Source organism: Capra hircus, chromosome 24, assembly GCF_001704415.2.
Source record: "Capra hircus breed San Clemente chromosome 24, ASM170441v1, whole genome shotgun sequence".
Lineage (NCBI taxonomy): Eukaryota > Metazoa > Chordata > Mammalia > Artiodactyla > Bovidae > Capra > Capra hircus.
In genome coordinates this window covers 25,384,599-25,407,128 of record NC_030831.1, presented here as the reverse complement: position 1 = coordinate 25,407,128, position 22,530 = coordinate 25,384,599, and the positions used below count along the sequence as shown (strand labels likewise).

At 33.9% G+C, this 22,530-nt stretch overlaps 1 protein-coding gene across 2 annotated transcripts in view; it reads left to right on the top strand.

Moving 5' to 3' along the window:
* RNF138 (ring finger protein 138) overlaps nt 1-22,326 on the top strand; it is a 41,308-nt gene extending 18,982 nt beyond the window's left edge. The window contains exons 2-7 of one of the 2 annotated variants that reach the window (XM_018039774.1): nt 4,830-4,995; nt 6,814-6,929; nt 13,137-13,193; nt 15,878-15,989; nt 17,705-17,812; nt 19,663-21,255. In XM_018039774.1, coding sequence (XP_017895263.1) covers nt 4,830-4,995; nt 6,814-6,929; nt 13,137-13,193; nt 15,878-15,989; nt 17,705-17,812; nt 19,663-19,731 — 628 coding nt within the window. In that variant the 3' untranslated portion in view covers nt 19,732-21,255. Of the gene's footprint in view, nt 1-4,829; nt 4,996-6,813; nt 6,930-13,136; nt 13,194-15,877; nt 15,990-17,704; nt 17,813-19,662 lie in introns of both variants that reach the window. The other variant, XM_018039775.1, reaches the window with a different exon arrangement.

Genomic DNA, 22,530 nt, shown 5'->3' with positions numbered 1-22,530 from the left:
GAGCCAGCTTTTAGTTTTGTTGATCTTTGCTATAGTCTCCTTCGTTTCTTTTTCATTTACTTCTACTCTTATTTTTATGATTTCTTTCCTTCTATTAACTTTGGGGTTCTTCTTTTCTTCTTTTTCAAGTTGCTTTAGGTGTAAAGTTCAGTTGCTTATTTGATGTTTCTCTTGTTTCCTGAGGTAAACTTTTATTGCTGTGAACCTCCCTCTTAGCACTGCTTTTACTGAATCCCATAGGTGGTGTTGTGTTTTCATTTTCATTTGTTTCTATGCATATTTGGATTTCCTTTTTGATTTCTTCGGTGATCGGTCGGTTATTCAGGAGCATGTTGTTTAGCCTCCATATGTTTGTGTTTTTTTTAGGTTTTTTTTTTTTTTTCCTTTCTGTAGTTGATATTTAATCTTACCACATTTGTGATCAGGAAAGATGCTTGAAATCATTTTAATTTTTAAAATTTACCATGGTTAGATTTGTGGCCCAGGATGTGATCTCTCCTGGAGAATGTTCTGTGTGCACTTGAAAGAAAGGTGAAATCCATTGTTTTTGGGTGAAATGCCCTGTAGATATCAACTAGATGTAATTGGTCCATTGTATCATTTAGAGCTTGTGTTTCCTTGCTAATTTTCTGTTTGGTTGTTTTATCCATAGGTGTAAGTGGGGTATTAAAGTCCCCCACTATTACTGTGCTACTGTTAATTTCCCCTTTCATACTTGTTAGCATTTGCCTTACATATTGAGGTGCTCCTATGTTGGGTGCATATATAATTATTATATTTATTCTTGGGTTGATTCCTTGATCATTCCTTCTTTTTCTCTTGTCATAGTCTTAAAAGTCTACTTTATCTGATATGAGTATTGCTACTCCTACTTTCTTTTGGTCTCCATTTGCATGAAGTATCTTTTTCCAGCCCCTCACTTTGTCTGTATGTGTCCCTAGGTTTGAGGTGGGTGTCTAGTAGACAGCATATTGTTTTTGTATCCATTTGGTTCCCTGGTGGCTCGGTGGTAAATCATCTGCTTGCAATGCAGGAGACCTGGGTTTGATCCCTGGTTGGAAAGATAGATAGGCTCAGTCGAGTATACAGTAGAGAGCCCAGATGGGCTTTTGGTTTGTTTTATTTTAGGTCCCATTAGAAGATAATTTAGTTATTTTTATAAGTTTAAACATATTTACCCCTGTTTTTACTCCTAATTGAGAAAATTTAATTCCAGCTCAGCGAATTTTTTTCATACCGAGCACATCTGTGTATTCAACACCCGTATCAAACAACAGAACGCCAGAACTCCATCACCAGTACTTTAGAAACTCCTCACTTCTCTGAGCTGTATATTCATTTCTTCAGGACACCGTGGTTTTGACTTTTAACAGTAGTCTTACCTGCTCTTTGATCTATATAAGAGTAGAATCATGCACTTTTTGTAGTCTTTTGTATCTGGCTTCCAAAGCTCAACATTGTTCATCTGAATTCATTCTCATTGCAGTATATTAGAGTTTCCATTTTGTGGATATGCTGTAATTGCTTATGCATTATTCTGTTGACGGACATTTGTGTTGTTGGCTGTTACATATAGTGTGGCAGTGAACTTCCCAGGACATTTCTTCTGATCATATATGCAAATCAGTTTGGTATATACTTTGGAGTGAAATTGCTGGTCTGTAATTGTGTGTGCTAAGTTGCTTCAGTTGTGTCTGACTCTCTGCGATCCCATGGACTGCTTGCCGGGCTTCTGTGTCCATGAGATTCTCCAGGCAAGAATACTGGAGTAGGTTGCCATCCCCTTCTCCAGGGGTTCTTCCTGATGTAGGGATTAAACTCTAATCTCTTGAGGCTCCTGCATGGCAGGCAGATTCTTTACTGTTGAGCAATGGGGGAAGCCCACTGGTCTATATTAGATTCTGCCAAATGGTTGTATTAATCTTCAAAATATTCATGTCAGTTTATACTTTTATAGCATCAAATGCAAATTTAGGTTGGTTTCACATCATCCTGAACACTTGTTATTTTCCACTTTTTTCATTTTGGTCATTCTGGCAGGTATGTAGTGTCATCAGATTGATACTATTTTAGATATTGAATAAGTGTACTTTGAAATTATGCTTTATTCTATTTACTCCCCCCAATACAACTTTTGTTTGTACATCAAGTTTCAAAAAATCTTTTAATATTCTGTGTTTATATTTTATTTGTAGTTAATTAAGTTAGCCAGCATATTGACTAATTTACCTGCTGATAGTTATTCTAACCTGCTTCATTTTGTTCATTCATGCGCCATCAATTTTATGCATGGTTATCTTTTTTGTAATGAGTTTTGTTAATACGAACTTAGTTTCAATTTTTCAAAAAAATAATTTTTTATGTATATCTGTTGATGGCTGTATTGGGGCTTTGTTGCTGTGTAGGCCTTTTTTTTCCTAATTGTGGTGAATGGGAGCTACTCTCCAGTTGCCGTGTGCAGGCTTCTCATTGCTGTGGCTTCTCTTGTGAAGCATGAGCAGCCATGCCTGTTCTTCAGTAGTTGCTGCACATTGACTCTTTAGTTGTGGCACATGGGCTCAGTAGTTGTGGCTCCTGGGCTCCAGAACACAGGCTTAGTAGCTATAGCACATGGGCTTAGTTGCTCTGTGGCAGGTGGGATCTTGGATCTGGGATGGAACCTGTGTGTCCCACATTGGCAGGTGGATTCTTTAGCACTGAGCCACTAAGGGAAGCTTGGCAGTTTCAATTTTTATTTAAAGAGAAATGTTAAGCTTCATAGTTTGGTGATGGCTTTACCTTTATCTCTTTAATTACTATTTCTTTTTGTTAGTTTACTAGACTGGGCTTCTATAACATTATTTACTCTTAGTTCTTCTGGTTCTTCAAACCTTCCTTTAAATGTTTATATTTCTCTAGATTGTTTCTTTAGTGTTTGTCTCACCTTGTCTGCTTTCCATATATTCTCCCTAATTTTCATATCCATCTTTCTGCTTGTTTACTGGATATTGTGCATTGAGGTTTTTGTAGGTGCTTTAAATTTGTAGTTTTCTGTCAAACCAACTTTTCCAGTATTTCTCAACTTGGTTAATACTGTCACCTTTTACTCACTCTTCTCTTCCAGTGTTTCTTAACTTGGTTAATACAGGTACTTTTTACTCAGTCTTCAAAATCAGAAATGCTTTTCTTTCTCATTCTCCCACAAGTAATTGTCAAAAAGTCATATTTTATTTTTTAACTTAGGACATTCTCTTCATACAGGATCATAGACATTGATACCTATATTTCTAAAATAGCGATCCTCTATTCCTCCTTCCTACCTCTGCCTTAATGTAGACTGTATCATGATCTAGACTGTTGTTCCAGTTAGTCTTATGGGCTTTTTTTTGTTTGACTCTTCCTCTCCTTTTTTCTTTTTAACAGTCCCTCTGATTAAAGAATGCAAACATTGAAATAAAGAATTAAAATATGTTGTACTAAAAATTTACCAAAAAATGTAAACAAAATTTCAGTTTTTAATTTAAACAATTAAATTTAAAGATGATGGTTTTTGTAACTATAGTTAATAAAGCTGAAAATGGCATTCAGAGTTTTGGAACATCTTCAGTAAGGATTTTGTTATTTATTGGCAAGTTGCAGTTTAGAAATACAGAGCACTTATAAATTTTTCTCTCCTTTATGTCTGTTGTAATTATTTTTAAAAACTAGTGTTTTGACAACTAAAAAAAAAATCTCCCATCTAGTTTGTTTTGCATTTCTTTGACTCTTGGTTATGATGAGTATTTTTAATCTTAATGTATTGTGATCTCTTCTGTGCTACCTTTGTGATGTTACCTTATATTTATTGAGCACTTTCCTGACTGTCAAAAGTACTGTAGTAAACGTTTTTATACATATAGTAAGACTACATGACCTGTCTTAATCCTCTGAACAAGCCTGTCAAGTATACATAGAAACATTATTGTATGTGTGAGGAAACTGATTTTAAAGAAGAGTCACTTGTTCAGTGCCACATAGTTGAGAAACTCAGAGTGATATGTTATCATACTTTTACCTCTCCACTTTTGATAGTATAGATGTGAAAGATTTGTATTTGTATTTATAGGGGTTTGGATTAAATGATTCTGGATCCCAGATAGAGAAAGCTGTGATTTTTATCTGTTTTTTCTAAAAGCAAGAGATTCAACTTTGGTATTTGTTTAAGTCAGGGGAGAAGATTTTGGTGAATTTGGTTGCAATTAGAATGTTGGTTATATATATTTAGAACTAGATGGATTCTCAAGTATTTCTCAAATTATGTACCATTGCATATTGTGGGAATTTTCATATATCTGGACCACAGAAGTTTGGGCATCATTAGGTTTCTGTAGCAGAGAAACCTTAATTGCTTTGAATACTTCAGTTTCTGAAATAGGTTTCTGTAGGAGACATATTCATATCATGTAGAACAACATCTTGAAGTATATCAGTTTGAGACAAAAGCTCATGTGTGGTCCATTTCTCTCATTTTGTTAGGGGAGTGTGTCGCCTAAAAATCACACAGCTGCTAAGCAACACAGGATAAGATTCAGTCACTCTTTTGTACCATGCTTTCTCTGATAATGTTATATAATATCTATTTTTCCTGTAGTATGTTAAAAATTAAAAGACTTATGTGTAGCTTCTTTTATATTCCCATCTAGTCCAGACACTAGTTTTATACTGAGAAATTAATATATAGTTTAAAAATTCTAGATTTATTGACATACAAATACCCTAGCATTATTACGTATTCATAACTGCTGTGTTTAATCATCAAAATGAGAAGAGTACTTTTTCCTGTAGTAATGTGTCACATATGTTTGGTTTAGTTTCTGTAGAAAGTGTTTCCTGACTGCAATGAGAGAAAGTGGAATACATTGTCCCCTCTGTCGTGGAAATGTGACTAGAAGAGAGAGAGCATGTCCTGAACGGGCCTTAGACCTTGAAAATATCATGAGGAAATTTTCTGGTAGCTGCAGATGCTGTGCAAAACAGGTAGAGTAAATGTGATATAATTCTCTGAAAGTCAAACTTCTGTTCTGAAATTTCTGATTGAATTATCTTGGTGTGTACTGTTTTGAAGAGAAATTATTTAGGCTGAGAATAGGGTAAAAAAGGCTAGAAAAGCTATGGCTGTAGATCTTACTAGATGATAAACTTACTGAGAACAGACCAGAAGATACGTCCTTGAATTTGCCATAACGTTTAGCGTGGCATTTTTTCAAAATAATCACTCTTGATTTACCTACTAAACTGAATGAACAAACTGGTATTTAACTCCCTTAAACCCCATTTCTGGTACACTTTCAGTGCTTAAGTAGTTTTTCTGGTAGCATTATTATCATCATTTTGCCTGTAGAAATGGGCCAAATGGATTATGTAGTCAAGGGGGACTCTAACTGCCCACTCTACTTGGATATATATGTGTTTATCTAAAGAAATCACAAAGTATTTGGCAGAAAACTCCTTACTTTTTAAGGAACAGATGGGAAAAATCAGGTATTGGCAAATAAGCGACATTAATTCTCCAATTTGGATTTTATTTTGTCATTTGGAGAGGGAGTGAAATGGTAGAGGTAGTTAGGCTTTGAGTATATTGGCTTATTTATAGATTTATCACAGCCACTTTCTCAAACAGCAAATAAAGTCATTGAGCAAAACCAATTGCTGTTTTATGCATTCACACAAGACATACCTGATTTTCCATCTCTTTGAGGGAGGTGTTAATTGACAAGGCAATGAAGTGAAGTTGGAAAATATACTTGAGATTTCTGGCTCTACTCCTTGGAGAGAAACTGAAAAATGTTCCAAGTGTTAATTTGGGAACTTAGTTTTTTAAAGCATTTTCTAACTCTGCCAGGTTACAGTAGTTAAAGAAAGAAAAATATGCCGAGTGCCATGAGGTAACTTCTTAATACTTTTAATATTATTTTGTGTCTATTAATAGTATTTTTTTCAAATATAAAATTATTAATTTATAGGGTGAGTTTATGGACTGTTGGACTCATCTCCATTTTCTCTGCATCTAATGGACAGAAACTTACTTCTTATTTTTAGAATTAATTTACTTAAGTCTCTTGTTTAAATGGATTTTTTTTTCTTTTTTTTTTAAATTTTATTTTTACTTTATTTTTCTTTACAATACTGTATTGGTTTTGCCATACATTGACATGATTATTTACTTACCTGTTTTTGTCTTATTTTTCTCCTCTTGTTGGCAGTGTCTCAAATCTTAATGAGTTCCCTTTTAAACTAAAAGTCACAATACATTAAAGATTTTTAAATTTATTTTTTAATATGGTGAAAATGCATAATGTAAAAGAGCCTTTTCTTAGTTTTTTTTTTTTAATAAGTGAAAGATCATGGTAAACCTTAATTTTTATATAATAAATATCTACATATATTTCCATTTGCTAAGAAAATATATGTATATGATATATGTATTATATATATGTACACACATATATACACAATTTAATGAGGCATCAAGTGAACAGTTAGTGCACTATTATGAATGGTTAGGTAGAAAACACACCATTTTTAAATGTATAATACAGTGGTATTAAGTACATTCACTGCATTGTGTAACAGTCACCATTATCTATTTCCAGAATTTTTTCATCATCCCAAACAGAAAATCTGTACCTGCTAACTTGTAACTTGCTGTTCCCCTGCCCCGCCATCTTCCCCACCCCATCTAGTAACCTATGTTCTGCATTATCTCTCTGAATTCTCTCCTGCCTTATATGAATGGAATCATATAATGTTTGTTCTTTTGAAAGTCACATTGCTTTTTTAATCAATAATTTACAGATTAAATTCTATCGCATGAGACATCATTACAAATCTTGTAAGAAGTATCAAGATGAATATGGTGTTTCTTCTATCATTCCAAACTTTCAGATCTCTCAAGATTCAGTAGGAAACAGGTAAGCAATATTTATTTATATAGTTAAAATGGAAATTTGGGGGAGGCTGTATAAGGTATTGTTTGTTTTATTTATGTGTGTTTATGTTTTTAAATTGCGTGTCTTCTTAAGTTTGACACGTTAAATTGAATCTGGGAAATTGACTTTGTGCTCAACTTAAGCTTAAGTAAAAATTATTTTAAGAAAATTTCCATGTCTGACTGAAAAATAGATTTGTGAATTGAAGGTATTTTCTTTTGCAGCTGAAATTACTTGAAAACTAGAGGAAATCCCTTTTTAGTAATGTCTTTGTAAGCTAGAATCTTTTTACTAGTTTGAAATCTTTGTTTTGATAAAAAATGTCATGTAAAAGTGAGACTTGGTACTATTATTAGTTCTATGTTAGTCTCAAATCTTTTAAAGCTAGGTTTTGGTTTGATATGTATCTTATTGTATCAGGTTTATGTATATTAAACATTTTTATGAAATGTATTTTATGCATAAGAATGGCCAGAATGCATATGGGTGGTTTAAAAGTTAGTCACAAAGCAAATCCCTGGTTATTCACTAACTGAAATAAAAAATTAAATAGCATTTTCCAGCCCCTTAGAGTCTCCTTGTATGCCCATCCTCCATTTGAACCCCATACTCCCAGAGATAACCACTATCCTCTTTTTTGGGTTATTCATTCTTTTGTTTTCTTTTTAGTATTATCACCTATGCAATTATCTCCAAATAATGAGGTGTTTAATTTTTTAAAAAATCAACAGCAAGCACACACAATTGTGTAAAGAAAGGCAGTATTGGCAGTTTTATAAAAAGGCTCCCAGGAGACGATATGTTAAGCAAAGTCTTTAAGATTTTATTTTAGTAGCATTTCATTTTGCATGTTGCTAATTTTCAGTACTTTAACCACTCGTAAGCACTCATACTATAATAAAGCTTCTTCTCAACTCCTTAGTTAAAACTGTTCTGGTAAAGGTTTTTAATAATTTTTTGATTACTTGTTTTTTAGGTTACTAGTCTTCTCGTTTTACTGGGCTCAGTGTCATTGGATGAAATTGGTCACTCCTATTTTGTGATATTTTTTTTTCTTTTTCTCCCCTTAGGTTCATTCCTTCTGATTTTTTTTTAAGTTATACTTCTGCTGTAGTGGAATTACTCAACAATTTTTTATTAACTCAGTAGATTATTCTTAAGTGCAGGGATTATCTTTGTCTTGTTCAATAATCATGTCTCTGTCTCTTAGCAAAGTTCCTAGTATATGATTTGGGCAGTCTTGACTTGTTAAATAACTCAGTTTTCTTCTCATGAGACTTGCCTTCTTCCCTCTTATTCCCCAGATCCAGCTGGTCTTAGGTAATTGCAGTATTCCTTATCTGTATTCTCCTTCTACCCTATTGTCACTTTCCCATCAAGTCTCCATCATCTCTGACTTGACCTGTTGAGTATTCTTTTAGTTGGTGGTCCTCCATTAGTCTGTTCTGCCTGCTGTTGTCAAAGTGTATTTCAAAAGTGTGGCTCTGACCTTTTTCTCTTTGTAGCTTCCCTCTGTACCTTGTTAATGACTTCCCATGCCCCCATTGCAGGGTTTCTCATCCTGAATTCCATGGGCCAGTAACAGCTCTGTGAACTACCTAAATGGCCATTTTGTGTGTATGTACTATGTACATTTTTCTGGAGAGAAAATATCAAAATTCTCAAGGAGTTCAATGATCTAATTCAGCAACTAGCTTAATAAGACAAAATCCCTTATTCTAAAGCCCTTTCTTATCTGCACTCACCTTTCTTTTTTAGCCTTTGGCCTTCGTGGTCACTCATTACTGCATCACGTGCCTTAGCTATGTTGAATTATTCCCACCATATCCTTTCCATTCTTGAGAAACAGAATAACTTAGTTGTTAAATATGAAGGCTTGGAACCAGACTGCCTGGGTACCAGGCTCTTTCCTTTACTAATTGTATGAGTTTGGCAAAAAAGTATACCTCAGTTTTCTCATTTGTTTGAAAGAGAAAGGGGTAATGATGATACTATTAAACACCTTATTGGATTGGGAGTCAATAAATAGGTTAATACAAGTAAAACAATGAATGTTAAGCTTTTTTTTTCTTTCTTGTTTTCTGTTTTGGTCGCACCATGCAGCTTGTGGAATCTTAGTTCCTTGACCAGGGATTGAACCTTCAGTCTCAGCAGTGAAAGTCCCAGAGTCCTAACCACTAGTTTTGAAAGTTGCTCAGTTGTGTCTGACTCTTTGCGACCCTATGGACTTAGTCCATGGCATTCTCCAGGCTAGAATACTGGAGTGGGTATCCTTTCCCTTCTCCAGGGGATCTTCCCAACCCAGGAATTGAATCCAGGTTTCCCACATTGCAGACAGATTCTTTACCAACTGAGCCACAAGGGAAGCCCCCTAACCACTAGACCTCCAGGGAATTCCTTAAATGTTAGTTTTTAATTATCATCATCATAATCATTGTCATTGCATCACCTCCACTCTTTCGCCACCATTCTAACCCATACTCTTTGCCAGCTAGTGGACTTTTTCTTCTCTTAGAAAACTTAGACCAAGTGTTACTTACTCTGAAGTCTGTCCTGTTTACTTGTCTTTTTTTAATCTAGTATTAATAGAATGGGCTTCCTAGTCTTATTCATGATGTTTATATCCAGTGCATTTGTTTCGGATGTATAATGTGAGGTAGGAAAAGTTTTCCCCAGGTGATAACCATTTGTCCTAGTACCATTCATTGAGGAGTCCATTCTTTCGCACTGATTTATGATGCCATTTTGGTCCTATACATCTCTATTCTGTTGTGTTGCTTCATTTATTCCTCAAGAACCATGTTACATTAATTATTGTGGCTTTAACAATAGGTTTTAATATCAGATCAGTTAGGGAAAGTTTTCCTCCTTGTTGTACTTATTAAATTGTTTCTCTTATTTTTAGCTCTTTGCTATTACCCATGAATTTTAGGATCAGACTTTTGAGCTTCCAGAAAATCTCTGTAGTGATTTTAATTGGCAGCATTGTTTGAATTTACTGAAATCATATTAATTTGGAGAGAATTGGCATCATATGATACTTATTTTTCCCACTGTTTCCCATCTGTTTGTCTCTCTGTTAAAAAAAATGTGCTAAAAGAAGTCCATGTAGAGCACACATGAATATGTTCTAGTGTACCCTTTCCTGGCTTCCCAGGTGGTGCTCATGGTAAAGAGCCTGCATGCCAGTGCAGGAGACTCAGGAGACATGAGTTCAGTGCCTGTGTTGGAGAGGGAAATGTCAGCCCACTCCAGTGTTCTTTCCTGGAGAATCCTATGGACAGAGGAGCCTGGTGGGCTTGAGGGGTGGCAAAGAGTTAGACACAACTGAGCGTACGTGCACATGCGTACGCGCACACACACACACACACATCTTTTCCTAGTAGTAGTGACAGTGAAAATGTTAGTTGCTAGGAAAGCCTTTAGTTTTTGTTGCTGTACAAATAGATCTTTTTTTCTCATTTTGTAATCTAAGTGGCTTTTACTAGTGAGTAGTAATATTAAGGATTTTTATGTAATTTTGTATTTAGAAACCTTGGTGACTAGTTCTAATAGTTCAAAATAGTTTTCCTATGTATTCTTTTGGATTTATTACATAGAAACTTATTTAGTCAGTACAGTTTTGTTTCTTACTACTTTATTTCATACTTGATTTATTGCATTAAATAGGATCTCTATCAGTATTATATAACAGGTACCTTTTAAAAATTCTTGATTTAGTGGGAATGTGTCTAAAATTTGATTATTAAGTATAGTTTACTACAGTTTTTTAAACATAGATACTCTTCATCTGTTCTGTGATTATGTCATCCTGAATTTTAAGATTTCTCCATTGAGTAGTTCTTACTCAAATTAGAATCTTTCATGTGGTTATAAAAGTATATGTGTCTGGCTCCATTCCCAGATAGTCTGCTATTTAGGTTTAGGCATTTGTATTTTTAAAAGCATTGTGGGTGATCAGAGGGTTTTTTTGTTCTTCTTTCCATTTATGGAGGTTGAATTTTATTGAATGGTTTTTCTGTATCAGATAAAATGGTTGTTTTTTAAAAATTGATAATGTGGTTGCCAGTAATAGGTATTCTTTTTTAAAATTTTTATTTATTTATTTTTAAATATAAATTTATTTATTTTAATTGGAGGTTAATTACTTTACAATATTGTATTGGTTTTGCCATACATCAATACTGTTGAGCTCATTTGTACGTTTCTAGAATATATGAGTAGGCAACCAGTAGTAGTGTAGGCATGATACAGGATAGTCAGGAAGGGCTAGAATGATGATGATAACTAAGTAATAATGGAAAGTAGAGAAACTGTAAGAGGAGTTAGAGGGGAAAAGCATTTTAAAAGGGTATTAACTTTGATATTAAAGTGCTTTAAATTGGAAATTTTGTGATTGTGTATCCTACCAGTGAAAAAAATTGAGAATATACTCCCAGTATATGTGTGTTTAAGACTAAACATGTATTTTATAGTACTGATTGATACTTTATTTTATAAAACATGCAAATGCTTAAGATGAAAAAGTTGCTTTAAAGAGAAGTTTGCACAGCAGAAACCAACACAAAATATTTAAGCAGTTTTCCACCAGTTAAAAAATAACTGCTTTATTTAATGGTACAAAATATTTTCATTCTTTGTTTTAATACTGTTTTTATTGAAAACAATTTGCTGACTGATTTCTAAAATTTCTTAAAATCTTGATTTAATACAGTGACAATAATTTAAAGATTTAGATCCAAATCTTTAGATTACTGATATTTGGTCTTGATGACTAGCATGGCTGAAAAAGATAGCTACAACACAGAAAATAATAGATCCAAATGGAAGAAATAAGTCATAGGTTGAGATTCCTGTATTTTTCAGTCCTGTTTGATGAATCTCAGAAGGGCTTTTGTTGAAACTTTTTATCTTCTTTGATGTTATAGTTGTTCTTACAAAGCATTTGGAAGTTTTTATAAATGTTTTATAAGGGTATGTTCAAAACCCAATGATTATATTTATTTGGAAGACTTGAAAACAGTTTCAAAATCTGTTACCAGGTATAGATATTAAAAAAACAGGTGGCATCCTGTTTTTGCTAAAGTCTTAACATCATTTTAATGAATGTAATAATCTCCATAGTTTAAATTTATTTTAAAAGCAGTTTTTAGTTTCCACCTTTACCTGCAGAAACAGATTAATAACTGCTAAAAAGATACAAAATAGTGGTTAATAATCTTCTATTTGAGTATGAAATCAGGGAAGCTTCCTTGTGGAGAATATGTGTGGAGACACAACAACAGTATTTTCCCAGAAGGTAAATGACTGTCATTGGAGAACATCTGCTAGGTAGATGATACAGTATTGCTTGTCATTCTGTTAAAAGAAAAGTGAATAATCAATTTTCTAAGTTTTATAACTCTTTAACTCTGGTACTCAGATGTAAGCAAAGCTCTTGTGTGGTACAGTTTTTTGGTCCACTGCCTATCTCATTTTTATTTTAATGTTTCTGCTATTGAAAGATCTTGCTTTTATAAAATTGACTACATTGATGAAATTCTGTAATGCATAGGTGACAACCCCTATAGCATGCCCACCTTTCTCAGGATTTTCTCTAATACTGCAAGTGACACACGACACTGGCATGGGGTCCGAGTGAGGACATCAAGTTATTCTCTGTGTTAAATGTCAGAAAGCCTAATTCCTTTTTGGAAAGTATAAACATAGTGAACATTCAAATATTTTCTTAACCTACTCCTTTTTGGATGCTGCAACCTTAAGCTGTCCTAGTTACAAGCCAGAAAGTTCACAAATTCTTGCTCCTGCCCCAGCATTCAAAAACTTACTAGTCCAAGTAGAGGTAGAGAGTCTGTTAATGTGAATGTCTAAAGGACTTGGGGAAATATTCGTGTTGTGGATTTAAGATAATTCTGAAGAATTCTGTATTCTCTATACTATTGTAACTATGTCTAAGTTAAGTTTTAGAGGATATGATAAGGACATCATAAGCAGTCTTCTTACCAGAATTTATTTAAAAAATAATTAATGCCATAATTATATCATAGTTCAGAACTATTTGAAGTTCAGGCTTTTCAAACAAATTCAGACTAGTTGTCTTCATTAGCAGGTAATGAATCTGTGTCGTGCTCTATTACTTGAGGTATTAACTTCTCTTCTCTCCCCCACCCCCCACCAATGATTCTTTAGTAACAGGAGTGAAACATCTGCATCTGATAACATAGAAACTTACCAAGAGAATACAGGGTAAGCTTTGGAAATTTCTATTACTTTAGTAAATAATACTTATCACTTTGTACTGATGGATTTTTATTTTTTTGATTTATTTTTTATTTTTATTTTAATTTTTAAAAAAATTATTTTAATTGAAGGCTAATTACTTTACATTGTGGTGGTTTTTGCCATACATTCACATGAATCAGCCATGGGTATACATGTGTCCCCCATCCTGAACCCCCCTCCCAACTCCCTCCCCATTCCATCCCTCAGGGTCATCCCAGTGCACCAGCCCTCAGCACCCTGTCTCGTGCATCAAACCTAGACTGGCGATCTGTTTCACATATGATAATATACATGTTTCAATGCTATTCTCTCAAATCATCCCACCCTTGCCTTCTCCCACAGAGCCCAAAAATCTCATCTTTACATCTGGGTCTCTTTTGCTGTCTCGCATATAGGATCATTGTTACCATGTTTCTAAATTCCATATATATGCGTTAATATACTGTATTGGTGTTTTCTTTCTGACTGACTTTGCTGTATATAATAGGCTCCAGTTTCATCCACCTCATTAGAACTGATTCAAATGCATTCTTTTTAATAGCTGAGTAATATTCCATTGTGTATATTTACCACAGCTTTCTTATCCGTTCGTCAAAAGCAATTCCCCTAAAGTCAGGAACATGACAAGGATGCCCAGTCTAACCACTACTATTCAACATAGTTTTAGAAGTTTTAGCCACAGCAATCAGAGAAGAAAAAGAAATAAAAGAAATCCAGATCGGAAAAACAGAAGTAAAACTCTCACTGTTTGCAAATGACATGATCCTCTACGTAGAAAACCCTAAAGACTCCACCAGAAAATTACTAGAGCTAATCAATGAATATAGTAAAGTTGCAGGATATAAAATTAACACAGAAATCCCTTGCATTCCGATACACCAACAGTGAGAAAACAGAAAGAGAAATTAAGGAAACAGTTCCATTCACCATTGCAATGAAAAGAATAAAATACTTAGGAATAAAGCTACCTAAAGAAACAAAAGACCTATGTATAGAAAACTATTAAACACTGATGAAAGAAATCAAAGATGATACAAATAGATGAAGAAATATACCATGTTCATGAATTGGAAGAATCAATATAGTGAAAATGAGTATACTACCCAAAGCAATCTATAGATTCAATGCAGTCCCTGTCAAGCTGCCAATGGTATTTTTCAGAGAACTAGGACAAATAATTTCACAATTTGTATGGAAATACAAAAAACCTCGAATAGCAAAAGCAATCTTAGGAAAGAAGAATGGAACTGGAGAAATCAACTTGCCTGACTTCAGGCTATACTACAAAGCTACAGCCATCAAGACAGTATGGTATTGGCACAGAGACAGAAATATAGATCAGTGGAACAAAATAGAAAGTCTAGAGATAAATCCACACACATATGGACACCTTATATTTGACAAAGGAGGCAAGAATATACAATGGAGAAAAGACAGTCTCTTTAACAAGTGGTGCTGGGAAAACTGGTCAACCACTTGTAAAAGAATGAAACTAGAATACTTTCTAATACCATACACAAAAATAAACTCAAAATGGATCAAAGATTTAAATGTAAGACCAGAAACCATAAAATTCCTAGAGGAAAACATAGGCAGAACACTCTGACGTAAACCATAGCAGGATCCTCTATGACCTATCTCCCAGAGTAATGTAAATAAAAGCAAAAATAAACAAATGGGACCTAATTTAAGCTTTTGGACAGTGTAGGAAACTATAGGCAAGGTGAAAAGACAGCCTTCAGAATGGGAGAAAATAATAGCAAATGAAGAAACCGACAGGATTAATCTCAAAAATATACAAGCAACTCTTGCAGCTCAATTCCAGAAAAATAAACAACCCAATCAAAAAATGGGCCAAAGAACTAAACAGACATTTCTCCAATGATGGATTTTTAAATTAAAATTTTTAAATTCAGTTAAGTCTTCAGACATAATGCTGGAAGTTAGCAGTTTAGAAAGGCATCAGTTGCTTTGTGGATCACATTAAATTAAAGTAGTTAGCTTTTCTGTGTCACTGTGGTCAGGTTTCTTCCATGCATAATCTATGCAAAGTTGTCAATGTTGAACTGTCCCTTGCTGAAATTGAGAGATTAAAAGGCAGTGATGTATGATCCTCAAAATATTTTGAAATGTTGATCATTCTGATAATTGATGTTTTCATTTTTCTGTGAATTTTGTGTGTATATTCTTAGAAACTAGGATAAATTAAAGTTATATACCATATTCATGGAAGTCTTTTAAAAAGTTTAATTTCCTAGATATGGTGTTTCCATACTGGGACACCATGGAATATTTAAAATTTTCAAGGGATATACAGTGATATATATTGGTTACATTAATGACTGAATTAAGTTGTTCAAATCTACTTAATAAATGGGACAACTGGGTTTGTTTTTCTTTTTGTTAAGGCCTATTTTAGAGGCACCATGAAAAAGTTTCCTAGACAGTAAGAGAACTGTAAACTGAGATTGTTTGGGAATATCTTTTGTAGATTATTTATTGAAAACATAGTTTTCAAAAAAAGAGAATCTTTGATTAGTTTAATAATTGTAACTTTTAAAGAAAGAAATAGTAATTGATCAAAAAATAGGAGTGCATCATTCTTACAATTTCAAATTCAGTATGCTTCATTTAAAATTGTTTTATAGTTCTTCTGGGCATCCTACCTTTAAGTGTCCCTTGTGTCAAGAATCAAATTTTACCAGACAGCGTTTACTGGATCATTGTAACAGTAATCACCTATTTCAGATAGTTCCTGTGGTAAGTATGTGTGTTTATGACAGTCTTCTGTTTAAGGTATGCTGTTCTATTTATTTCCCTTCATGTGTACAAGGGACAGTGGTTAATTTAAATTTAGATGGGACATTATCAGTAAGGTATATTTTGTCATCAAAAGATTGATAACTATGAAGCCAAATGAGATACTTAAAATTCTGGAGAAGGAAATGGCAATCCACTCCAGTATTCTTGCCTGGAGAGTCCCATGGATGGAGAAGCCTAGTAGGTTACCAGTCCATGGGGTCACAAAGAGTCAGACATGACTGAGTGACTTCAACTTCACCTTCACCTTCAGGAACTTCTGTAGCAGTCCAGTGGTTAAGACTTGCCTCCAGTGCGAGGGGTAGGGGTTCAATCCCTGGTCCGGGATCTCTGAGATCCCACATACCTTGTGGCCAAGAAACCAAAACAAAACAGAAGCATACTGTAATAAATTCAGAAGAGACTAAAAATTGTCCACATCAAAACAAAAAAATCTTATTAAAAAAAAATCCCGGTAACTAACTTATAAGAAGAGAGAGGCTTATTGTGAGGGTAAAGTAAGAGAAGAGCTTGGAAAAGCGCGAAGTAAGGAAAGGTGAACTGAGGACTCATTACCGAGGGGCAGCTTTGTAAATTGTATCTTTGCAGAATGGTGGTTTTAGTGGTAAACAACCCACCTACCAATGCAGGAGACATTAGAGACGTGGGTTTCATCCCTGGGTCAGGAAGATTCCCCTGGAGAAGGAAATGGCAGCCTACTCCAGTATTCTTGCCTAGAGAGTCCCATGGGTAGAGGAGCCTGGCAGGGTACAGTCCATAGGGTCACTTTAGGTGAGTGACCATTCCATAATGGTTATCCAGATCATTAAGATCTTTTTTGTATAGTTCTGAGTATTCTTGCCACGTCTTCTTAATCTCTTCTGCTTCTATTAGGTCCTTGCCTTTTCTGTCCTTGATTGTGCCCATCTTTGTATGAAATGTTCCCTTCGTATCTCTGATTTTCTTGAAGAAATCTCTAGTCTTTCCCATTCTATTGTTTTCCTCTGTTTCTTTGCATTGTTCACCTAAGAAAGCTTTCTTAAATCTGTTTGTTGTTCCTTGGAACTCTGGATTCAGTTGGGTATATTTGTCCCTTTCTCTATTGCTTTTCGCTTCTCTTCTTTTCTCAGCTGTTTGTAAGGCCTCCTTAGATAACCATTTTGCTTTTTTGCATTTCTTAAACCACAATCACAGAAAGCTAACCAAAATGATCAGATGGATCACAGCCTTGTGTAACTCAGTGAAATTATGAGCTATGCAGTGCAGGGCCACCCAAGACAGATGGGTCATGGTGGTGAGTTCTGACAAAATGTGGTCCATGGTGGAATGGCAAACTACTTCAGTGTTCTTGCTTTGAGAGCCCCTTGAACAGAGATTATATACTGATTAACGATAATTGTCATTACAGTTGGTTAAGGCTGGATGTGGTGTTTTTGTTAAAAAGTGGAATAATCAGATTTAAGTAATAGAATATATAATATCTCTCTTTTTATTGTGTTGTGTCAGATTAGTATAATTTATCTAAGGTAATTTGGTCTAGAAATAATCTAGTATGAAATTTGGCCCTTAGAAGTGCTTCATGTAAAAATTTTTGGTAACATGTTGTTTTAATACTTTCAATAATAATATTGAGTTATTTTCATTATTTTTTATTTGAAATATTCTGTTTCTTATAGACGTGTCCTATTTGTGTGTCTCTTCCTTGGGGAGATCCTAGCCAGGTTACTAGAAATTTTGTTAGTCATCTAAATCAAAGACATCAGTTTGATTATGGAGAATTTGTGGTAAGTGAATTTTTCAATATTAAGAAAATACTTTTTAAACATTGAAGTCACGTTAACCTTTCAGTCTGGATGAGTTTTGAGGTGAAATACTGTATCATATTGGATTGATATAGAGCAAGTTCTATTGATATGATAATAACAGGTGAACTTTGGTTTGTGTAAGTGGTGAATTTATTGTCTACCTCCTATACTAGAGAGATTATTAATAGAGGACGAGCAAGCCCCTGGATTAAAAAGATGCTGATTCATATGAATATTATCTAGATTTAAGAAAAATTATACCTGCTAGAAAAGTAAAGTTGGCATGACAGCTGCTGCTGCTGCTAAGTCGCTTCAGTCCTGTTCGACTCTGTGCGACCCAATAGACGGCAGCCCACCAGGCTCCCCCGTCCCTGGGATTCTCCAGGCAAGAACACTGGAGTGGGTTGCCATTTCCTTCTCCAATGCATGATAGTGAAAAGTGAAAGTGAAGTCGCTCAGTTGTATCCGACTCTCAGCGACCCCATGGACTGCAGCCCACCAGGCTCCTCCGTCCATGTGATTTCCCAGGCAAGAGTACTGGAGTGGGGTGCCATTGCCTTCGCCGGGTATGACAGCTAGAGGATGTATTTCTTGTGTAGTGTAAGTAGCTTGTTAAACTCATAATATCTACATGTGAGAGACATTCTTTTTAAAAATGCAGAGCTTATTTATTAAGTAGTGAAAGTGAGAGTGTTAGTCACTCAGTTGTGTCCGACTCTGCAACCCCATGGACTGTAGCCCACCAGACTCCTCTGTCCATGGAATTGTTCAGGCAAGAATAGTGAAGTGGCTCCCTTCTCTAGGGGATCTTCTTGACCCAGGGTAAGGCCAGACTGAATAGCAGATTCTGGCCTTAGTTCACTGCTTGAACAGAGTACATGAGGGAAGTTATATAAAAATGGATCTATAGAGCAAAGCATGAATTTAATTTTTACTTCTGAAATGTGTCTTGATAGTTTAAAAAAAATTAGATGACTTTTATTTTATTAATTATGAATTTGCATTTTATTCATCTTCAGTGAATTAAAAGTCTTATTAAGATTCAGCCTGACAAAACATGGTTCATACTTGTTTTCATGTTTAGGTGAGCACAGGCATGGGCAATTCTGAGACTGGCAGGAACAGAATTTATATTTCCTCTGCCCCTCCAGTGTTGAAATTACATCATTCTTGATATATATTTTTATTTTGTGTAATTTGCACTTTTTAGCGATACTGTATAAAAATAGTCAACTATATGTAGAATTCAGGTATAGTCTGATAATTTTAGCATTTTTATGGTATAATTATAAATTATTCTGAATTCTCAATGTAAGAAAGGTTACTGCATCTGGAGAATTATGTTTGGAAAAACAAAAATATATTTTGTGAACCACTTTTGATCTGATTGTCAGATTGTTTCACCTTGCCACAGAAGAACATTTAATTTTAATTATTTGAGATTGTAAAAGAGGAGGCCTATTTTAAAGCATCCATGGACCATAATTGAAAGGAAATAGAATTTTTTAAGTTAAGAAGTAATAGTATAATCAGATTGAATGGACTTTAGTTGTAATCTTTATATTATGATTAAGATGCTGTTAATTCAGGTTAGCATCAGGCATTGTAACTCTGAAATTTCATTCTCTGTTGATCCTCTCTTTTGTTTATTAGCTATTTTTAAATAGTTATAACTGAATTTTAAAATTTTAGTTCTTATTTTTTAAGTTTGTTGTAACATAAACAGTTTCAAGTATATGTAATGTGTATCAAGATGTGTAATGTATTGGGCAAAGTATTGAGTAATTGAATATGTTTTTCCTATTGACATGTTAATGTTACATTTTTAGAATCTTCAGCTAGATGAGGAAACCCAGTATCAAACTGCAGTTGAAGAATCTTTTCAAGTAAACATCTGAAGGCTGTAGACACCTCTGCATCTTTGTGCCTGCAAGTGCCATCTTTAAGGAGAAAACTACATGAAGTCACCATTTCAATAACTTGATGTGTATATTAATAAAAGTAATTCAGTCTATTGTTTTAGTTTTTTAATTGAAAAATAAAGGTGGGCCATGTAAAAACTTAATTCTTTTGGTAAGTTAAAAGATAAAGCTTCGGACATTATCTTTATAAACATTAAAAGGATTATATTTCATTGATGGTGAAAAGAGAATCCCTATTGTACTTACCTTTTTTGCATTACATATTCTTGAATTTTTCCTTGCTTTTGAAATTTGGTGCAGTTCCTTCCATTGACATTATTGTACACAGGTAACATAGTACCAAATTCTGAATGATGTTATTAATATAAACCTAACAAAACTGAGCCAGTTATTTGAGTTGCAAATGGAGACTTGAAGTGCTAAATGAAACAATCCAAAGGAAACTTTTTTAAATACAGATTCTAGCTGAAGAATTCAACTATAAGAAAGTTGTATTTATATAATGTTTAGTATTTTTGAAGACTAGTGAGATTTCTTTAATAATTTTAACTCTTTAAAAAGCAAAAGCTCATTGTATAGATATTTCCTTTTTGCTGTTAGAAGGAAATATCAAGAGAAAAATTGATTTCTTTGGTGGATAGTTGGTAATGTCAAATCTTGTTTGTTTGGCTGACTAATTTGTAAGCCTAAAGTACAGTAAGCTGAATTACAGCTCTTTGGCTTCAGAATTTTCAGTAACAGAATTGCTGGTTAGCTATGATGAAACTTGTATTAGAAACTTGCAGTTGGTGATATTACATTCTCTTTATATATTTAAATGAGAGGTTTGACTTCATCTCAATTTAGAAATTTGTTCAAAGCTAAAGATGTGTATGTATATATACATGCACTTTTGTATGTGTATGTACACATGAGCCTGCAATTTGGGTATATGCAGAATTTCTATTAAGATTTTTAAAAGGGATTAGTAATATGGGGTTGATGTGTTTATCTGAGTTGATTAAAACTTTGTATGTTACCAAATTTTTAAAGGAACAGTCAAATGCTAAGTTGTCTACTTGGCTACTATGACACCTTAAAAATTGAGTTTACACACCTACACAATTAAATGTTTATATGGTGCTCATTTGTTATCTGAAAGATAATGCGGGACTATAGTAGTGAGATGGATCCTACCAGCCACTGTTTCACTACATTTTAGTCAAAATTGAGTTCATTCTTAGTATTCATTAATGAAAGTCATAAAATAACTTGTACTAGAAGGCCCAAATCACAGAATAAAGCTGAAGAGTGGATTAGCTGACATTCCATACTAATATAATTGTTTATGCTTTCTTTAAAATAAATAACTAAAAGAACATAAAATCTCAGAAGTAGTTTGCTGCTAATATATACATATGTTGTATAAAAAGGTATATTTTGGTTTTGTTAAAACCCTTGTTGACTTTTCTACAGTGAATGTTTTTTTAACTTGATTTAATAAAAATGTTAATTTTGAAACAGAGTTTTGTAAAAACCTTTTTCAGTCAAACAGTAATGACTTTATTTATGGGTAGTAATAGCAATCACCAAAAAAGCCATACATCTTAACATACGCCTTGTTTCTGTCATCCTAAAGAGTGATGTTTCCTATGTGGTTGAACGTTTCTCTGCAGTTATATGAGTGTAATTATAGGAATAGCTGTTTAATGAACTCTTTTTTAAAAAAGACTTTTGACCATAGATTTTTCCAGTTTAAAGCAATAACTTTAGTACTTTGTTTCAGAATTTAATACTTCCCGTATGTCAAGTAAAACTCTTCCGAGATTTGAGAACGTCTTTAAAGGAAAGCTGTAGAGATCAGCTTGATGAAATTGTGTTTTGAAGTTTGTGGATTAGTTAAATATCATTTTATTGTCTTGTGTGTCTTTCATAAAAATTTTTTCATAAGGAAAATACCAACTTTTACTTGCTGTTACCTGGGAACTCCTCAGTATGGAAATATTTGTTGAAAACCTCCCATCCTTTGATTAGTAGTTTAGGAATAGAGAGGAAACTGTTGATACTTTACACCTAAATTTCACAGTACCACTTAACAGGCCTCAAAAGTTGATGTTGTTAAGCAGTCTTATTTGAGATGTATTGCTTTATTTTTCAATTAAACATGGTTTTCTCCTACTTGTGTGTCTAATTAAAATTTTGTCTAGAGGCAAACATGATAGCATTTAACTCTCATAACTCACCCTGGAAGACATGTAGGAGATAACCCATTATTTTGCATTTAAAAACGTGGATAGGAGAAAGCTACCACATGCTGATGGTGTATGTTGGGAGTAACTTTACAAACCTGTTTTATCTTTATTTCAAATGTTAATTAACTTACAAAGCTATTTTATCAAGTGTTTACACAGCAGGGTTTTCAGAAAGCTAGTTAACTGGTTAACAGACATTTTTAAATGGAAAAGTTACCCTTAAATAAGGTATCAGGGTTATAAGAATGTATTGCCAAACACAATGTCATATACCTGTCGCATGCTTTGTAAGTATTACAATCTTCAGTGAATCATAACTTGATAGGAACCCCTTAGGGCTGCTACTAAAAGAATAAAACCTCTCTGGAAGTGGTGATATTTGTAGAAAAGGTGTGGCCCAGAATACATGTGAATTCATATAGTGTAAAACTAATAGAAATATGAATTAAAAGCTCATTCTGTGATACCACTTAGTTTACAATGTAATTTTCTAGTTATTGCAGTTCTGAAGAAGATGGGGAATAGAAATGAGTTTTATCAAAAG